The following is a 17,336-nucleotide window of genomic DNA, read 5'->3' as shown; positions in this document are numbered from 1 at the left end:
AGAGACAGAAGAAGACACACACACACACAGAGGAGAAGGCCACGTGGAGACAGAGGCAGAGACTGCAGTGATGCGGCCACAAGCCCAGGGATGCCTGGAGCCCCCAGGAGCTGGGAGAGGCAGGAAGGATCCTCTCCTCGAGCCTCTGGATGGAACTGGACGCAACTGTAGTGGACTGAACTGTGGTCTCCCAAAAAGATCTGCCTATATCATAATACCCAGAGCCTGGGAATGAGACTTTATTTGGAAATAAGGATTTTTTTTTTTTTTTTGAGACAGAGTTTCACTCTTGTTTCCCAGGCTGGATTGCAATGGCGTGATCTCGGCTCACCGCAACCTCTACCTCCTGGGTTCAAGCAATTCTCCTGTCTCAGCCTCCCAAGTAGCTGAGATTACACGCATGTGACACTGGAGTGATGCAACCACAAGTCAAAGGGATGCCTGGAGCCCCTAGGAACTAAGAGAGGCAGGAATTGATCCTTCCCTAGAACCTCCGGATGGAGCAGAGCCCTGAGACATCTTGATCTCAATCTTCTGGTCTCCAGAGCTGGGAGAGGAGAAATAATTCCTTTTGTCATGAGGTCCCTAGTTGTGGTTACTTGTTACAGCAGACCTGGAAAACTGATCAATGTCATAACCTGCAATGGGCTGTCTGAACACACAGCCATCTAATGGGACCATCGACATCATCTTCACACAGAGACCTAAGCCCCACGGGAAGCTTGGCAGATGTGATGTTGGGGCCTCTACAGATCCAGATGTGGGGGGTTAGTCAGGCTGGTGGGGAAAATTTTAGTTATAGTAGCCACAAACCCTCTGGGAAGGCCTGAGCGTTTGTATAACTTCAGTAATAAACCTGGCTGAAGGCAGCCTAGTCCCCTTACCTTTAGTTAAATAAATTAGAGTAGAAGCAAAGGAATGTGGGGAGTGTCTCTAACTAACTTGTTTACTCATGTGGTCCTAAGACTAACCTTTTATGTATGGCAGGTGCTTCATTGCTTTCTACTTAGGGAGGTCCGCAATGTCAATTTCCCTCTAGTGGTGTTGACTCACAACCTTTGTCAATTAATCTTTACTGAATAAATGCAAGTCTTGCTGACTGATCGAGGCCACGGCTGCTACTAAGTGGCTTGGATGCTCAGCCAAACTGGCAAAGCAGAATAGCTGTGTGTCAATGTACTTCATTCACCCATCACTTAGTCAGGGTCTGCGGGACAGACCCCTGCACCATAAATCTTGTTGCAAGTTCTCACCATTGGGCTTCACGTCTCCCTGCAGCACCATGAGTCCAGCTACACTAGGGAGGTGAATATCATGCATGTTTCCTGCAAGTTTCATTGTTCCTTGTATCCTCTGGCAACCTCTCCTTCCCGGAGGCTGTTTCCTGGCCTGTTAGTCTGGTTGTATCATTCATGGTTTTCCTATGAAGGGTCTCAGGATATAAGCAGACATTCTGCACAGAGACTGCATCTTTCTGCAGAAGGGGCTTGAGCTCATTCTTTCTGCACTGAGAGTCCTGGGTGCTGAGGTCTGAGCTCTGCCCGAAACAGAAGCATACCGATTGTTAGGGTCACCCCAACCAGACCGTTCCCTTCCCCTTCCACAGGCCTTACAATACAGTCCCTTGCACTCTCCACACAGCTCCCCCAGGGCTAAAGACAAACGCCCCCCCCTTCACTGACCCCTCCAGTAACTGTTTGTCCAGACAGTTACAGGATGTGGTTAACATGTCTGTGAACCTTGCATAACAAAGCTGGTAAAAAACATCTCCAGGATGCGGTCAAGACACTTGCACCCCCTACTCAGCTCCCCCACCCCAACCCAGTCCTCCTGCACCCTCGACTCAGCTCCCCCACCCCGACCTGGTTCTGGCCCTATAAAACCCTGCTATAGTCTGTATGCGGGGCTGCCTCCACTAACTGTGGTGGAGCAGCCAAGCAGCTCAGTAAAGTTTGCTTGCCTGACTTTAGGTCTCCTCATCCTCTCTCTCGGCTGACCTTACACCGATGATGTAGTAAGCATCTAACGTGAATATCCCAGGGAACAAATCCACATTTCTTATCCTTTTGTACCAAGGAAGGTCCCCTGTCTAGTGGGTCCATGACATAAAATTCCTGGTTTTCTGTAAAGGAACAACAGAAATCCAGGCATCCTGGTTATCTACCAAGGAAAATCACCATCTGTGGTGACAAACCCATTCCCGGAGGATGACTGATTTTTTTTTAAAGAGGCCAAACAATACATTTATTATTTTCATTTAAGTTGCTTATCAGGGCAACCTTCCCCATCTGGGAACAATCTAGCAGTCATGTAAGAAGCACATGCCCCCACAATTAGTTTGAACTCCATCCTGGAATTGCAGCTGGTTGTGATTCTAAGGTACAGGCATGCCAGGAGCTAATGTTGGATTTGAATAGTCACTGGGATTTTGTCACTTAGGGGAATGGATAATAAGCCAACCAATGGTCATCAGTCTCACACATAAGGAGTGCAGGCTCATAGGGTATACACAGTACTTTCTCAAAAGCATTGCAAATGACTGATTTCTCCATGTTGAAATTTGAAAACCCAACATCTATCTCTCTAACACCAAAGGATTGAGCCTTCCTTGCCTGGCTGGTGAGTAAGAGTGAGCCTCTATACCAAGGATGTACCCTTTGGCTGTGTGAGGTTTTCAGAAGTATCAGAAGCTGTATACATTTCCTGTGGTTGCTGTAACAAGTGACTACCAACTTGTTGGAGCCTTAAAACAAGAAAGATTTATTCTCTCTCCGTTCTGGGGACCAGAAGTCTAAAGTCAAGATGTCAGAGGGGCCGAGATTGCTCTGAGGGGTATAAGGGAGAATCCTTCCTGCCTGTCCCAGCTCCTGGTGGCTCCAGCCATTGCTTGGCTTGTGGCGGCATCACTCCAGTCTCTGTCTGCATCATCACATGAACATCTTGTCTTCTGTACTCAAATCTCCCTCTACCTGTCTCTGATAAGAACCCTCGTGATGGCATTAGGTTCACTGGGATGATCCATAATGACCCATCTCAAAATTCTTAATTCTATCTGCAAAGATTCTTTTCCAAATAAAGTAATATTTATAGGTTCTGAGGGTTAGGGCATGAACATATCTTTTGAGGGCTACCATTTGATCCATAGCTGTTCAGTGGTTTACATTCTCGGATTTGACAGTGGCATGCTTCACTTGTGACTGTGCCATTCTGGAATGAGGTTGACCAGATGGTGCTGCTGGCCACGTCAAACTCATCCTACAGGCTGTAGCAAGCAAGGCTCACACCTCCCCATGTCTGACACGTGTGAATCACAGCTGGGTCTCTGGAAAAATGAGTGAGTACAGGAACAAAATCAAACAGGAGCCCTCATCCACCACTAGGTCTCAGAGAGGACATTGCAGCCCCTGAAAAGAGAGCATCTCTCTTGGAACTTTTGTACTCAGTTGTATTAACGCGGCAAGGAAAATGGCACATTTATGTTGGAAAATGTAATTATTTATGGCACCTGTGACAACTGGGCACTTTGGAATCACAGAGTTTATGGTTGAAGACCACCTGGGGTGATTATCCTCCAAAATGTTTATTTGGCTTCTTGAAGTCCTGCAGAGGTTGAGGCAGCTGTCTCAAAACTAGAGGACAGAGCCCTGTGGGCAGGTGGGTGTGAGAAACTCAAACACCGCAGTCTTCACAGACCCACAAGCTATTGGCAGGTGCAATGTGTTTCTTGGGGCAGCAGCTATCCTGAGACAGGCTATCACAGGGTCACATCAAGGACCCCAGTCATCTCACAACTCTTAGACCACAGCTGCTGCTGCAGTTTCTGGTTGTAGGTGACGTGGAGGGACTTGGTCTCTTTCTCGTTGTATAGGTAACGGCCACCAACTCCTTCCAGCTCTGGGGTGACTGCTGCGTAGATGGAAGTCCATGCTCCTTCATCGGGGGTCTGGTGGAAGAAGAAAAGAAGGCTACGATGAGTCAAATTTCTGAGCAGGAAACAGGAGTCTCAGGACTCACATGGATGCTGCAGGGACAGGTGGAATATACTCATCAGCTGCACTGAGAAATGTATGCAAAAAGCGAGGTTGGGTGATCAATCTGAACCACAGCTTTTCTGCTGTTGGGTTTCTTTACAACAGGCACTGACAATAACATACCCAAGTGGGTTGCATTTCAGTGGTGGGTTAATCCATCTCACTAGGCAGATGCATATTAAAATCCCTGATGTACGTATTTAATCATGCACTCTTTATGGGACCGAAATGCTTATTAATTGACTAGAAGCAGATGAGTGAGTGCTTGGCTTCTGTATTTAATAAACAATATTTAGCAATTAGATGAAACATCAGGACATCAAAAAGGTTCTTGTTTTCAATTCAGCAAGGCATGCTACATCGGAGAATTGAGGCATTTATGAGCTGTGATCGTATGTTTCATGGAAACAGACGGTTCAAAAAGGAACTTGAGATGCAGAAAAAGGTTTTTCAAAGACTGGGGATTTTACCCTAGTGGAAGGCGATAATCTTGAAACACAGCACACCCTGGTTTTCTGCAGTGGGAGTTGGCCCTTGGTCATGGTCAGTGGGATGGAAGAAATGCAGGATTCTCAGAGGAATTAGAAGTTGTGGGACCTGAGAACCTTCAGAGCTAGGATGCAATAATCCAGGAACCAACATAGTCCCTCTTAACTTCTGTCACAATGAAGATGTTTCAGAAGTTGTCTCTTGTAATAAGCTTCTGGGAATCTGGTGAACGTATCCACCATGTGGGGACACAGTAATGAGGCACCGTCTGTGAACCAGAAAGCAGGTCCCTGCCAGACACAGAATCTGCCATGCATTGATCTTGAACTTCCAGCCTCCAGAACTGTGAGCAACAAATGTTTACCGGTTGCCCAGCCTATGTTGTTTTGTGATAGCAACACAAACAGACTAAGACATTTGATGTCCAGAGTTTTTACTGGGGTCTTATTGCATAGGTATGATTACGTCATTGGCCACATAATCAGATTCAACCTCCAGTTCCTCTTTCCTCCCCAGAGGTCAGGCTGGCCTGAAATTCCAACCTCCTAATGACATGGTTGGTGTTTCTGGTGACCAGCCCCATCTTGAAGCCATTTAGGAAACAGCAAATATCACCTCATTATACAACCAGGGAATTACTAGCATTTGTGAAATTGCGAGACTTTTAGAAGCTCCTCCTTGTTACAGAACCAGGAATAAAGACCAGATATTGCCTTTGTTATGTCCCCTCTAGTCTTCTGGGAGTGATGATCCATTTGCCCGAACTGATTTCACCTCTCACCAGTGCCCCTAGCACTGCAGTGGCTCATGCCTGTAATCCCAGTGCTTTGGGAGACCAAGGCAGGAGGACTGCTTGAGTCCAGGAGTTCAAGATGAGTGTAGGCCACATGGCAAAACCTAGCACTGGTGAGAGTTCAGGCACACACCCTCCGAAAAGGAAACGGGCGGACTCTGTGGGGTGGCCTGTGACACCCAGTCACTTCAGAAATTCTCCTGCTGTCAGTTCACTGCCTGCTGGTCTTGACTTCAGCAGCCAGTGTGATGTGGAAAGGCATGGTAGACAATCCAGTGTGCCCACCAGCCCATCCTCTGGGTGCCCAGCAAGGGGAACAGGAAGGCTGGACCCCAGTGGAGGGACAGAGCTGCCAGACTCCTGAGATTGTTTCCCACTGACTTGCCTCTGCTCTTCTGCTGCCTAAAAAGAAATGGATGGAGCTAGAGAACTTCCCAAGTCTGGAAATCACCTAGGGGTGCCCGGAGATCTTGCAAACCCAAAGTGTCCTGGGAGATTTGGAGGCTGATACGGTTTGACTGTGTCCCCACCCAAATTTCATCTTGAATTGTAGCTCCCATAATTCCCATGTGTCAAGGGAGGGAACCAGTGGGAGGTAATTGAATCATGGGAGATCTTTCTCGTGCCGTTCTCATGATAATGAATAAGTCCCATGAGATCTGATGGTTTTATAAAGGGCCGCTCCCCTGCACACACTCTCTTGCCTGCTGCCATGTAAGACATGCCTTTGCTCCTCCTTCACCTTCCGCCATGATTGTGAGGCCTCCCCAGCCACGTGGAACTGTGAGTCCATTAAGCCTCTTTCCTCTATAAATCACCCAGTCTTGGGCATGTCTTTATTAGCAGCATGAGAACAGACTAATACAGAGACTGTATCTGAAAACATTGCGGGGGCGGATGCAGGCGCCATGGCTTGGGTCTCACAGGGGAGCCCTGTGTCCCGTGTCTTGCCCTGGGCATCTAAAGACCAAAAGTCAAGGCGAAAGGGATGGAAAGAGGAAGGGAGGAAGGACAGAACAGAGCAGGAGGAAAGGGAGAGGGAAGGCAGGGGCCAACTGAAGGCACCCATGGTGTTTGAGGGTCTTTCTCTGGGGCAGCCTTCAATGCAGAAAGAGGTTTTATTGATCTGTTTCATGCTTCTCTCTTTTGCGGCTGTGTTCTGCCCAATTTCCAGGCAGGATCTGCCCCCAAAGCCGGCATTCTTCTTCCTTCCCCATCATCTTGTAGCTGGAAAATACGGAGTCTCTCTGGGGCCCAGCCCACTTCCATATAAAAGGCAGGGACACCAAGCACGGCAGCTGTGAATCCAACACGGTGCCCCTTCCCACACTGCTGCTCTGGACAAAGTGATCAGAGAGGCCAGATGGGGGCCACCCTGGGTCCCCAGGAGAGACCATGGTTCCTGCTGCGCAGAAATGAGCATTTGCACCTCACGCTGGTGCCTGAGATGTTCACCCACACTCTGTTATATTTAGTGCTGTGCCTTCTTTGCAAACAAATCCTTGAATCAGCTCCTGGAACAAGTTTTGTGTTGTAGTCTGCCATCATCGACACTGAGGATTCAGGGGCTCCTGCCCCAAATACCCGACCTGTGTCTTGACCATGTAGTATGATGCCTCCACCTGGAGAGGCCCCTGTGTTCTGCAGCTGCAGCTTAACCACTCCTGGGTTCTCCTGCATCGTCCCTATTGTTGAACAAACTCAGCACTCTCTGGAAGGAGGCTTCCTCTTTGTGGTTCCCCTGTGGGCAGTGTCTGGGGGCTTCTGTTTCTACCATATTTTGAAAAATCCTCTTATCTGAGTAAGAGTTCTTGGGCTATGCATATTCAATTGCGACACAAGTACTACCGTTTTAGGGGGCAAGATACCACCTGTGCTATGTTGAAAATGAGCTTGCGATTTCTAGAAGACAGCAAGCGCACTGTGCTGAAAATGTAGGTATTTCTGGGGACACAGAGAGGACGACGTGATGAAGTTGTATTGGATGATTTTTTTTCTGTAAGAAAAACACACGCACACACATATTCATGTGCGCATGGTCACTTACATGCTGACATGCACACATACATTCATATGTACTAACATGCACACAAATATATACACACATATGGACACACACTCATGCATACACGCACACACATGCACACCTACTTACACATGCATACTCACACTCATTCACATGCACACATGCTCACTCATTTACATGTACACAAACTCACATGAACACATGCTCACACTCATTCACATGCACACATGCTCACATATACTCATTCACATGCACACAGATTTGCATGCACACAGCTCACACGCACACATGCTCACACACATGTACACATTCACATGCACACACATGCTCACACTCATTCACATGCACACAGCTCACACAGATGCTCACATATTCACATGCACACACTAATTCACATGCACACAGCTCACACATGCACACACATTCACATGTACACACATTCACATGCGCTCACACATGCACACACTCATTCACATGCACACAGCTCACACACATGCACACAGCTCACACACATGCACACTCACATGCACATTCACATGTACACATTCACATGCACTCACACATGCACACATGCTCATTCACATGCACACAGCTCACACACATGCACACTCACATGCACTCACATGCACACATTCACATGCACTCACACATGCACACAGCTCACACACATGCACACACTTTCACATTCACATGTACACACATTCACATGCACACATACACATGCACGCACCCTTATTCACAAGTATGCATACACATGCACACATGCTCACATACACTCATTCGCATGCACACATGCTCATCCACGTGTACATTCACATGCACACACACTCATTCACATGCATACTTATACACATGCAAACATGCTCATATACTCATTCGCATGCACACACTCATACACATGCACAGATTATTTATCCTGATATAATATTGCAAAATATGAAACCAAGGAGAGAGGCCTCAGGAGGAACCAGCCCTGCCCACACCTTGATCTTAGACCTCCAGCCTCCAGGACTGTGGGAGAATCAATGTATGTCGTTTCTAAGCCACCCAGTCTATGGTATTCTGTGACAGCAGCCAGAACTGGACTAAGACATGTCATAAGAAAAGGAGATGAGGACACAGACACACACAGAGGGACAACCCTGTGAGGACACAGGGAAAAGACGGCGTCTCCAAGCCCAGGAGAGAGACCTCAGGAGGAACCAGCCCTGCCCACACCTTGATGTCAGACTTCCAGCCTCCAGGACTGTGGGAGAGTCAACGTCTGTTGTTTATAAGCCACCCAGTCTATGGTATTCTGTAATAGCAGCCTGAAATGGACTGAGACAGCTCATAAGAAGAGGAGATGAGGAGAAAACAGACATGCACAGAGGGACGACCCTGTGAGGACACAGTGAGAAGACAGCATCTACAACCCAAGGAGAGAGGCCTCGGGAGGAGCCCGCCCAGCCCACACCTTGATCTTGGACTTCCAGCCTCCAGGACGGTGGGAAAATCAGTGTCTGTTGTCTAAGCTGCCCAGTCTATGGGACTTCAGGCTGGCAGCCCCGGCAGATGGAGACCAAGCCCAGGTGACTTCTCTCCTGACTGGGATCGGCGCAGGCTGCTGTGTGCATATGTCAAGAAAGCCTCTTTTCCAGGAAACAGGCAATTATACCCACACTTACCTGCTACCTCAAGAGTCAGGGAAGGGAGAGACTTCAGGAGCATGAGCAATTACTCGAGTTCCCCTGCCAAGTCATTTCAATCTCCTGTTGGTTACCTGGCTCATTCAGTCTGCCACACAGCTCTATTGCAAACAGAGCCCTCTGTGTTCATGGGACTGCTCAAGAACACCAAGGGTTCCTGCCAGCATTTGTCTCTCTAATGCCACGTTCTGCAAAGCAGACCTTGGACTGGCTCAGCCCTTTGTGATCTTTTTCCCCAAAGAAAACACCCGGAGCATGGCCAGGCGCGGTAGCTCACGCCTGTCACCCCAGCACTTTGGGAGGCCGAGGCAGGCGGATCACGAGGTCAGGAGATAAAGACCATCCTGGCTAACACAGTGAAACCCCGTCTCTAATAAAAACACAAAAAATTAGCCGGGCATGGTGGCGAGCGCCTGTAGTCCCAGCTACTCGGGAGGCAGGAGAATGGCGTGAACCCGGGAGGCGGGGCTTGCAGTGAGCCGAGATGGCGCCACTGCACTCCAGCCTGGGCGACAGAGCGAGATTCCATCTCAAAAAAAAAAGAAAAAAGAAAAAAAAGAAAACACCCAGACCATGGGCACGGTTTCTCATGTTAGGGCAGCACAGAGAATGTGACAGGTAGGGAAAACAGCAAAGCATCTCTTCTCGTTCTCAGAGTCGCTTTTGTTAGAGGGGAAGCTCTGGGACCTGTCTCAGAGCTGCTGCAGAATAAGAAGGGTTCGAGTCAGGCTTCCTCCTGCTGACAATGAAGACCTCAGTTTTCCCTCCGGAGGCAGCCCCTTTTCCTCCTAACTCCATGAAATGTCTTTCCGGAAGGTGCAGCTGGAGCACCCTGCACCTGCACCCCAGCCAGCCCTGCACCCACATCTGTACATGCCAGGCAGTGCTGAGAACCGGGCAGGAAGGGAGGGGACAGACGTGTCTGCACAGAATCCTGCACCTGCTGGGAACAACTCAGTGTCATCAGCTATGGCCTGGGTCAAAGCACCTTTGTTTTGGGTATTCAAAGGTCAGTGAAGGGTTGAGTGAAAGGGAAGGAGAAAGACAGAGAAACAAAAAAATATCAATGGAAGGAAGAAAGAGAAGGAGAAAGAAAAAGAGGAAGAAGAAAGGAGGAAATAGAGAAAGGAAAGAAGGAAGCATAAGAGGAGGGAAGGAAGGAGTGACAGAGAGGGAGGGAGGGAGGCAGTAAGAAAGGAAGGAAGCAGAGAACAAGACAGAAAAGAGGGAAGGAAGGAGAGAGAAAGGAAGCAGAGAAGAAAGGAGAGAGGAAGAAAAAAGGGAGAAAGGAGGGAAGAAGGGAGGAAGGGAAGGATGAAAAAAGAAAAAAACAGGAAGGAAGCAAAGAAGGAAGGGAGGCAGGAAGGAAAGAGAGAGAAAGAAAAAAAAGAAGAGAAACAAAGAACCAAAGAGAAGGAAGGATGGGAGGGAGGGAGGGAGGGAAGGATGGGAGGGAGGGAGGGAGGGAAGGATGGGAGGGAGGGAGGGAGGAAGGGAGGAAGGGAGGAAGGGAGGGAGGGAGGGAGGGAAGGATGGGAGGGAGGGAGGGAGGAAGGGAGGAAGGGAGGAAGGAAGGGAGGGAGGAAGGGAGGAAGGAAGGGAGGGAGGGAGGGAGGAAGGGAGGAAGGAAGGGAGGGAGGGAGGAAGGGAGGGAGGAAGGGAGGGAGGAAGGGAGGGAGGGAGGGAGGAAGGGAGGGAGGGAGGGAGGAAGGGAGGGAGGAAGGGAGGGAGGGAGGAAGGAAGGGAGGGAGGGAGGAAGGAAGGGAGGGAGGAAGGGAGGGAGGGAGGGAGGGAGGGAGGAAGGGAGGGAGGAAGGAAGGGAGGGAGGGAGGGAGGAAGGAAGGGAGGGAGGGAGGAAGGGAGGGAGGAAGGAAGGGAGGGAGGGAGGAAGGGAGGGAGGGAGGGAGGGAGGGAGGGAGGGAGGAAGGGAGGGAGGGAGGGAGGGAGGGAGGGAGGGAGGAAGGGAGGGAGGAAGGAAGGGAGGGAGGAAGGAAGGGAGGAAGGGAGGGAGGAAGGGAGGGAGGGAGGGAGGGAGGGAGGGAGGGAGGGAGGAAGGAAGGGAGGGAGGAAGGGAGGGAGGAAGGAAGGGAGGGAGGAAGGAAGGGAGGAAGGGAGGGAGGAAGGAAGGGAGGGAGGGAGGGAGGGAGGAAGGGAGGGAGGGAGGGAGGGAGGGAGGGAGGGAGGGAGGAAGGGAGGGAGGGAGGGAGGAAGGAAGGGAGGGAGGAAGGGAGGGAGGGAGGGAGGGAGGGAGGAAGGAAGGGAGGGAGGAAGGGAGGGAGGGAGGGAGGGAGGGAGGGAGGGAGGAAGGGAGGGAGGAAGGGAGGGAGGGAGGAAGGAAGGGAGGGAGGGAGGGAGGAAGGGAGGGAGGGAGGAAGGGAGGGAGGAAGGGAGGGAGGAAGGGAGGGAGGGAGGGAGGGAGGGAGGGAGGAAGGGAGGGAGGGAGGGAGGAAGGGAGGGAGGGAGGGAGGAAGGGAGGGAGGGAGGGAGGGAGGAAGGGAGGGAGGGAGGAAGGGAGGGAGGGAGGGAGGGAGGAGGCAAGGGAGGGAGGGAGGGAGGGAAGGATGGGAGGAAGGAAGGAAGGGAGGAGGCAAGGGAGGGAGGGAGGAAGGAAGGAAGGAAAAAAGGGAGGCAAAAGGAAGGACTGGAGGAAAAAAGAGAAGATAAGAGGAAGGAAGGGAGGAATTTATTCCTCAGAGCCTTTGCTGCATTTACCAATTCTGGTTCTGCCCCTATTTGACCAAATATCTGTGGTGACTCTGAGAACTCTGATTTCTAACATAAGGCAGATATTGTGAATTTGAAACAGCAAATCCCTTTTCTGTCATTCAAACCACGATTTCCTTTTTGTTAGAGCTCCTGTTCTCCAGATAGCACCCAGGGCACACAGAGATATTTGCCTGGGACTCTTCAAAGAGCTTCAGAAAGCTGTTCCCTCTGAACTCCACACTTAACTTGTATTAGACGTGCTGGGCTTTGCAGAAGAGACACACACAGGGCTTCCCTTTGTCCTTGGGACGGGTACCCTGTGCTGTCTGCAAGGAAACTACCTAACGCTCCACTGCCAGGAGCAGAGGGCAGCAGGAATGGCATCACCCGGGATGTCTCCTAGGGAGGAGGCTAGCAGGGCTTGGGCGGCAAACGCTCAGCTCTCTGCAAGGCACGCAGAGGCTCGTTCGCCTTCTGTAAACGTTGCTATTTGAATGCAGACGCTGTTGGTAGATCCTTGAGATGTGCTGAGAGACATCTGAGGGCACATGTATTTATTTTAGCACCATCCACATCTTACGGCAGAAACTCACACTCAGGGAAGTGGCTGGCAAGTAAAGAGACTCCTAGCTGAGCTTCCCAAGGAGAGTTTCCACGCCCCAAAGTTGTGGAAGAGGGGACGGAGTAATGCTGTGGTCAAAGAGAAATTCAGAGACTTCTGCCCAGGCTCAGCTGCCTTCCTGGAAGAATGTTCTGAACATTCTACAAAGGCAACACTTCCTCTCCATACCTCTGCTCCAGCCACCCAGGGATCCTGCTGCTTCTGCCACGATGTCCCCTGCCTCTTGCCTCTCTGTACCTTCTGCTTGCTCCTTCTGGAATGTTCTGGAAAATAGGTTTCGGGGCTGGATGTTTTCTGGGATGCTGACTCACACGCAAATCATAGGGTGATATAATGTGTGCGTGTGTGTGTGCACAGATATGCATAGGTACGCATGTATGTGGATGTGTGTGTACTTGTGGGTAGATGTGTATTGTATGATTGTATGTGCATGTCTGTATGTATGTGTATATGTATGTGCACGTGCATGAATGCACATGTTAATGGCTACGTGTGTGTATTCATGCATGTGTTTGGATAAATATATGTGCATGCATGTGTGTGGGGGCACAGATGTGTGGGTATGTGCCTGCGTGTGTTTGCACATGTGTATATGTATGCATGCATGTGAATGTGTACTTGAGGGATGTGTATTGTATGAGTGTATGTGCATGTCTGCATGTATATGGATATGTGTGAGTACATGTACGTACATGCATGTGCATGAATGCACATGTGAATATGTGCATGTGTGTATAGGAATATACATTTGCATAAATGTGTGCATGTGTGTTTGCTCATGCATATGTGCACACATGCATGTGGGCACAGATGTGTGGATATACGCATGTCTGTGTGCATGGGTTTGCATGTGTATATGTGCGTGTGTCTATGCATGTGAAGGTGTGTGTGCATTTATGCACGTGAGCATGTGTGCACATACTATGCATGTGTGGGAGGGGTGCAGGTGCGTGCATGTGTTTGCATCTATATGTGTGTATTTGTACATGTGTGCATGCATATGTGTGCATGAGTGTGCACATGTGTACGTGCACACACGTGCTCTCAACTCCCCAATGAGAGCTGTGGGTTGTGCTAAACTTCTAGGGATGTTTCATGGCTTCAGTGACCACCTGAAGCAGAGAGGATTAAGAAAACCTTCCTCTAACTACAATCTCGTAAGACACACACACAAACCTGCTCTTACCAGGAATAAACACTCACCTGACAGACAACAGAGAGGAGATGGCTTGTGCTGTTTAATGTCAGGTAACACAGGTCTTCGGTGGGCTCTGTGATGATTGATTTCATGTATCAATTGGCTGGGCTATGGTGCCCAGACATTTGGTCAAGCACCAGACTGGGTAGTTTGTGGATATCATTAACATTTACAAATCAGTTGCATTTAAGCAGAGGAGAGGACGGTTCACAATGTGGGTGGGCCTCACCTCATCAGGAGAAGGCCTTCACAGCAAACACTGACACTTACTAGAAAAGGAATTGCACTCCAGACTGTAACAGGGCAATCCTGCTTGAGTGTCCAGCCTGCCCTGCAGATTTTAGGCTCAAGGCTGCAATGTCAAATCTTGTCCAGGTCTCCAGCCTGGCAGCCAGCCTACCAATTTTGGACTTGCCTGCCCCTACAATCCCAAGAGTCAATTAAAGTAAATCTTTCTCTATGCATAGATCCTATTGGTCCTGTTTTTCTTGAGAACTGCGACTAATACAAAATTGAGCGGTCTCAATGGCAGAGAGTCTGGGCATTCTGAAACCAGGAAGAAATGCCGGGCTCCAGGAATGATCTTGGCTCATCTCTTAGCTTGAGTCACTGGAAGGTCTAGCACAGAGACCTTCAATCAAAAGCACAGAGACTGCTGGCTGACTTTAAGGCTGCACCAAAGGAGGGCATTTATCCACTCAAGGGAAGAAGTTTCCCATCCAAAGAGGATGCTTCTTTTTAGCGTGGCAGCCTCAGAGCCTATGACGTCTTTGTTCCTGGGGAGTCTGTTAGAGCCACCAGAGAGTCCATCACAGACATACCCTGTGGAAAGGAGAGACGGCATCTCCTCGGACAAAACGGCCCTTCCCAGTTCTGTCACTTCTGTGGCATTTCCGATGTGTACCTCAAACTGATCTGGGTGGCATCACCTCTGAGCCCGAGAGAACCTCCCTCTTTCCCTCCCTCTCTCTCACGCCCTTCTTCTTCCTACTTTGCTTCCTCTTCCTTTTTCTCTTGTTCTCTGTCTATTCCTCTTTCTCTTCCTCCCCCATCGTATCCTCCTTCTTTTTTCCCCTTATTCTCCTTTCCCGTCTCTTTCTCCCTTTCTCTTCTCTGCCTTCTCTTCTTCTTCCTTTTGTCTTTCTCCTCGTTTCTCCTCTTCTTGCCTTTTCGCTCTCTATTCCTCTTTTTCTCCTCCTTCATCTTCTCTTCTTCCTCCTCCACCTCCTCTTCCTCCTTTCTGCCTTATCCTCCTCCTGTTCTATCCCTCTCTCCCCTTCCTCCTTTCTCCTCTTTCTCATTTTCTCCCTCTTCTTCCTCCTCCATCTTCTCCAACTTCTTCCTCCTCCTCCTTCTTCCCCTTATCTTCTTCTTTTTCTCTATCTTTCTCTTCCTTCCTCTTCTCTCCTCCTTCTCTTCTTTTCTTTCTGCCCTTCTTTCCTTTTCTCTATTCCTCCCTTTTCCTCCTCCTTCACTTCTTCCTTCTCCTCCTCCTTCATCTTCTCCTCCTCCTTCTTCCTTCTCCTCCTCCCTTCTTACTTCTCCTTTTTCTCTTTCTATCCCTCTGTCTTCCTCCTTTTATTTTTTCTCCTTTTCCTCATCTTCCTTTTTCTCTCTCTCCCTTCCTCCTCTTCCCCTTCCTCTTTCTCCTCCTCTCTCTCTGCCCCTCTATTATCAATTTACAGTATAATCCAGCTTTTCCTAAAAAAAAAAACTAGACAACCTTCACACTACACTCTTCTGTTTCTAAAAGTCTTCCTCTGAATCGAAATCACTCTTGTTCACTTGTGTGAGGCTGGGGGATTCCTGAATGAACTGTTATCCACTTGTTTTGAAAACAACAACAACAACAACAACTAAAGCAACACAACTTCCTTTAGGATTCATATAGACTATTCATATGGAATTACCGAGAGCTATCTTCTTTTGTCCACAGCCCCAAAGCTGGGGCTCAATCCCCTGCAGTCCTGGGGTCTGGGGTCCTCACACTTAGCACTCAAGAGAATGGGCCAGAGAGCCTGTAAAAACAACTGCACCCCTGGTATTTCTAACTCACTGGATCTTACGAGGCCCAAGAATCACCATTTTTTTAATTTTTTATTATTTATTTATTTATTTGACATGCCAGGGCTGGAGTGCAGTGGCATGATCTTGGCTCACTGCAACCTCCGCCTCCCAAGTTCAAGCAATTCTCCTGCCTCAGCCTCCCGAGTAGCTGGGATTACAGGCGCCTGCCACTACATCCAGCTAATTTTTTGTATTTTTAGTAGAGACAGCATTTCACCATTTGGCCAGGCTGGTCTCGAACTCCTGACCTCATGATTCGCCCATGTCAGCCTCCAAAAGTGCTGGGATTACAGGCATGAGCCATCGTGCCCGACCCAAGAATCTCCATTTCTAACGAGCTCCCAGAGGCTGCTGGTCTCAGAGACCACGCTGGGAACCCCACTCATTCTAGCTTCTTATGCAGCTCTGCAAACTATACACCATGGGCAAAATTCAGCCTGTACCTGTTTCTGTACAGGCTACTAGCTAAGAATGGTTTTATACTCTTCAAGTGTTGTTAAGAAAAAGAAAGAAAGAAAGAAAGAAATATGCCAAAGAGACTAGAGGTGGCCCACGAAGACTAAGACACTTCCTATCTGGCCGACCTCCTGTATAGAGCAAGGAACTGTGGCTTCGCGGCAGAATTTCATTATCTGCCCCTGTGCAGCTGTGGCTGACAGGCGCTGTCTTCCACACATTCTCGGAGTGATGAAGTGGGCTTGCTTGGTGACGCCTTGTGCAGGGAAATCAAAGTTGCCTTCTGAATACACAAGACGGTCCTGTAAATCATGCTCCCTGTGGCTTAAATAACACATCCTGTTTTATCTACAGCTTTTTTTTTTTTTTTAAATGACAATCTTTAGAGACTGGCAAGAGGACAGAAGATGTATAAATGCGAACCCAAATCCAAGAACGCAGTGTGTTCCCTTTTAACAGACACAAGAGCATCTTTGAAATTCCAGACGCCCGCCTGGGGGGCGCTGGGGAGACGGTGCAGCAACATTTATGGTAAAATCTGCATCAAGCCACTCTTGAGTCCCGGAGAGTGTTGGAGCTGCAAGCTACAGAAACCATTTCAACTTCATTCAGTCCAATGAATGTTTATTAAATGCTCACCTGTATTTTGCCAGCTCTTGGGGCAAAGGAAGAGAATTTCAGAAATAACCCCTGCTGCCCGGGAGCTTCCAATAGACATGGGTAGTGGGTGGATGGTGAGGCACAAGTGCAGGAAAAAAAAAAAGATGAAACACACACAAAATAGAAGATAGAGTTTCAAGTGTACTAAATAGAGCCACAAGCAATATAGTCAGAGAGAGGAATGAATGGCTCATAATTACATAATTACACAGAGCTTTACAGTGGAGAAAATGGTTTCCCATATATTCTCTCGGCAATGTTCACAACACTCTTATGTGATATTATTATCCAGAATTAACAAATTAGAAAAATGAGAGGCATAGCAGGGAAGGAGAGGAGAAGGGAGCTGTTGCAGGAAATAGCCACTGCCTGATTCTTCCAGGGACCCCTCCCTCGTCATCTGCCTTCTTTCTCTGCTTTGCTATCATGAGCCCTGATCCACGCACACAGCTGGCTCCATGCATGTGCATTCAATATCTCCCTCCCTGCCTTCACCCATGCACACAGCCCTGATCCATGCACACAGCTGGCTCCATCACATGCATTCTGCAGCTGCCTCCCTGCCTGCATCCATGCACACAGCCCTGATCCATGCACACA

At 49.0% G+C, this 17,336-nt stretch overlaps 1 protein-coding gene across 6 annotated transcripts in view; it reads right to left on the bottom strand.

The window, feature by feature from the left end:
* Window positions 1-17,336, bottom strand: part of DHRSX (dehydrogenase/reductase X-linked) — a 347,670-nt gene that overhangs the window by 40,234 nt on the left and 290,100 nt on the right. For 5 of the 6 annotated variants that reach the window (XM_063805050.1, XM_054677222.2, XM_054677219.2 and 2 more), the window contains one exon: window positions 3,474-3,943. The exons of the other annotated variant lie outside the window; for it this stretch is intronic. In XM_063805050.1, coding sequence (XP_063661120.1) covers window positions 3,755-3,943 — 189 coding nt within the window. In that variant the 3' untranslated portion in view covers window positions 3,474-3,754. Of the gene's footprint in view, window positions 1-3,473; window positions 3,944-17,336 lie in introns of those variants that run through there. 6 annotated transcript variants of the gene reach the window in all.

Source organism: Pan troglodytes, chromosome Y, assembly GCF_028858775.2.
Source record: "Pan troglodytes isolate AG18354 chromosome Y, NHGRI_mPanTro3-v2.0_pri, whole genome shotgun sequence".
NCBI lineage: Eukaryota > Metazoa > Chordata > Mammalia > Primates > Hominidae > Pan > Pan troglodytes.
The sequence above is the reverse complement of the archived record's forward strand: the minus strand, read 5'-3'. Positions and strand labels throughout refer to the sequence as shown.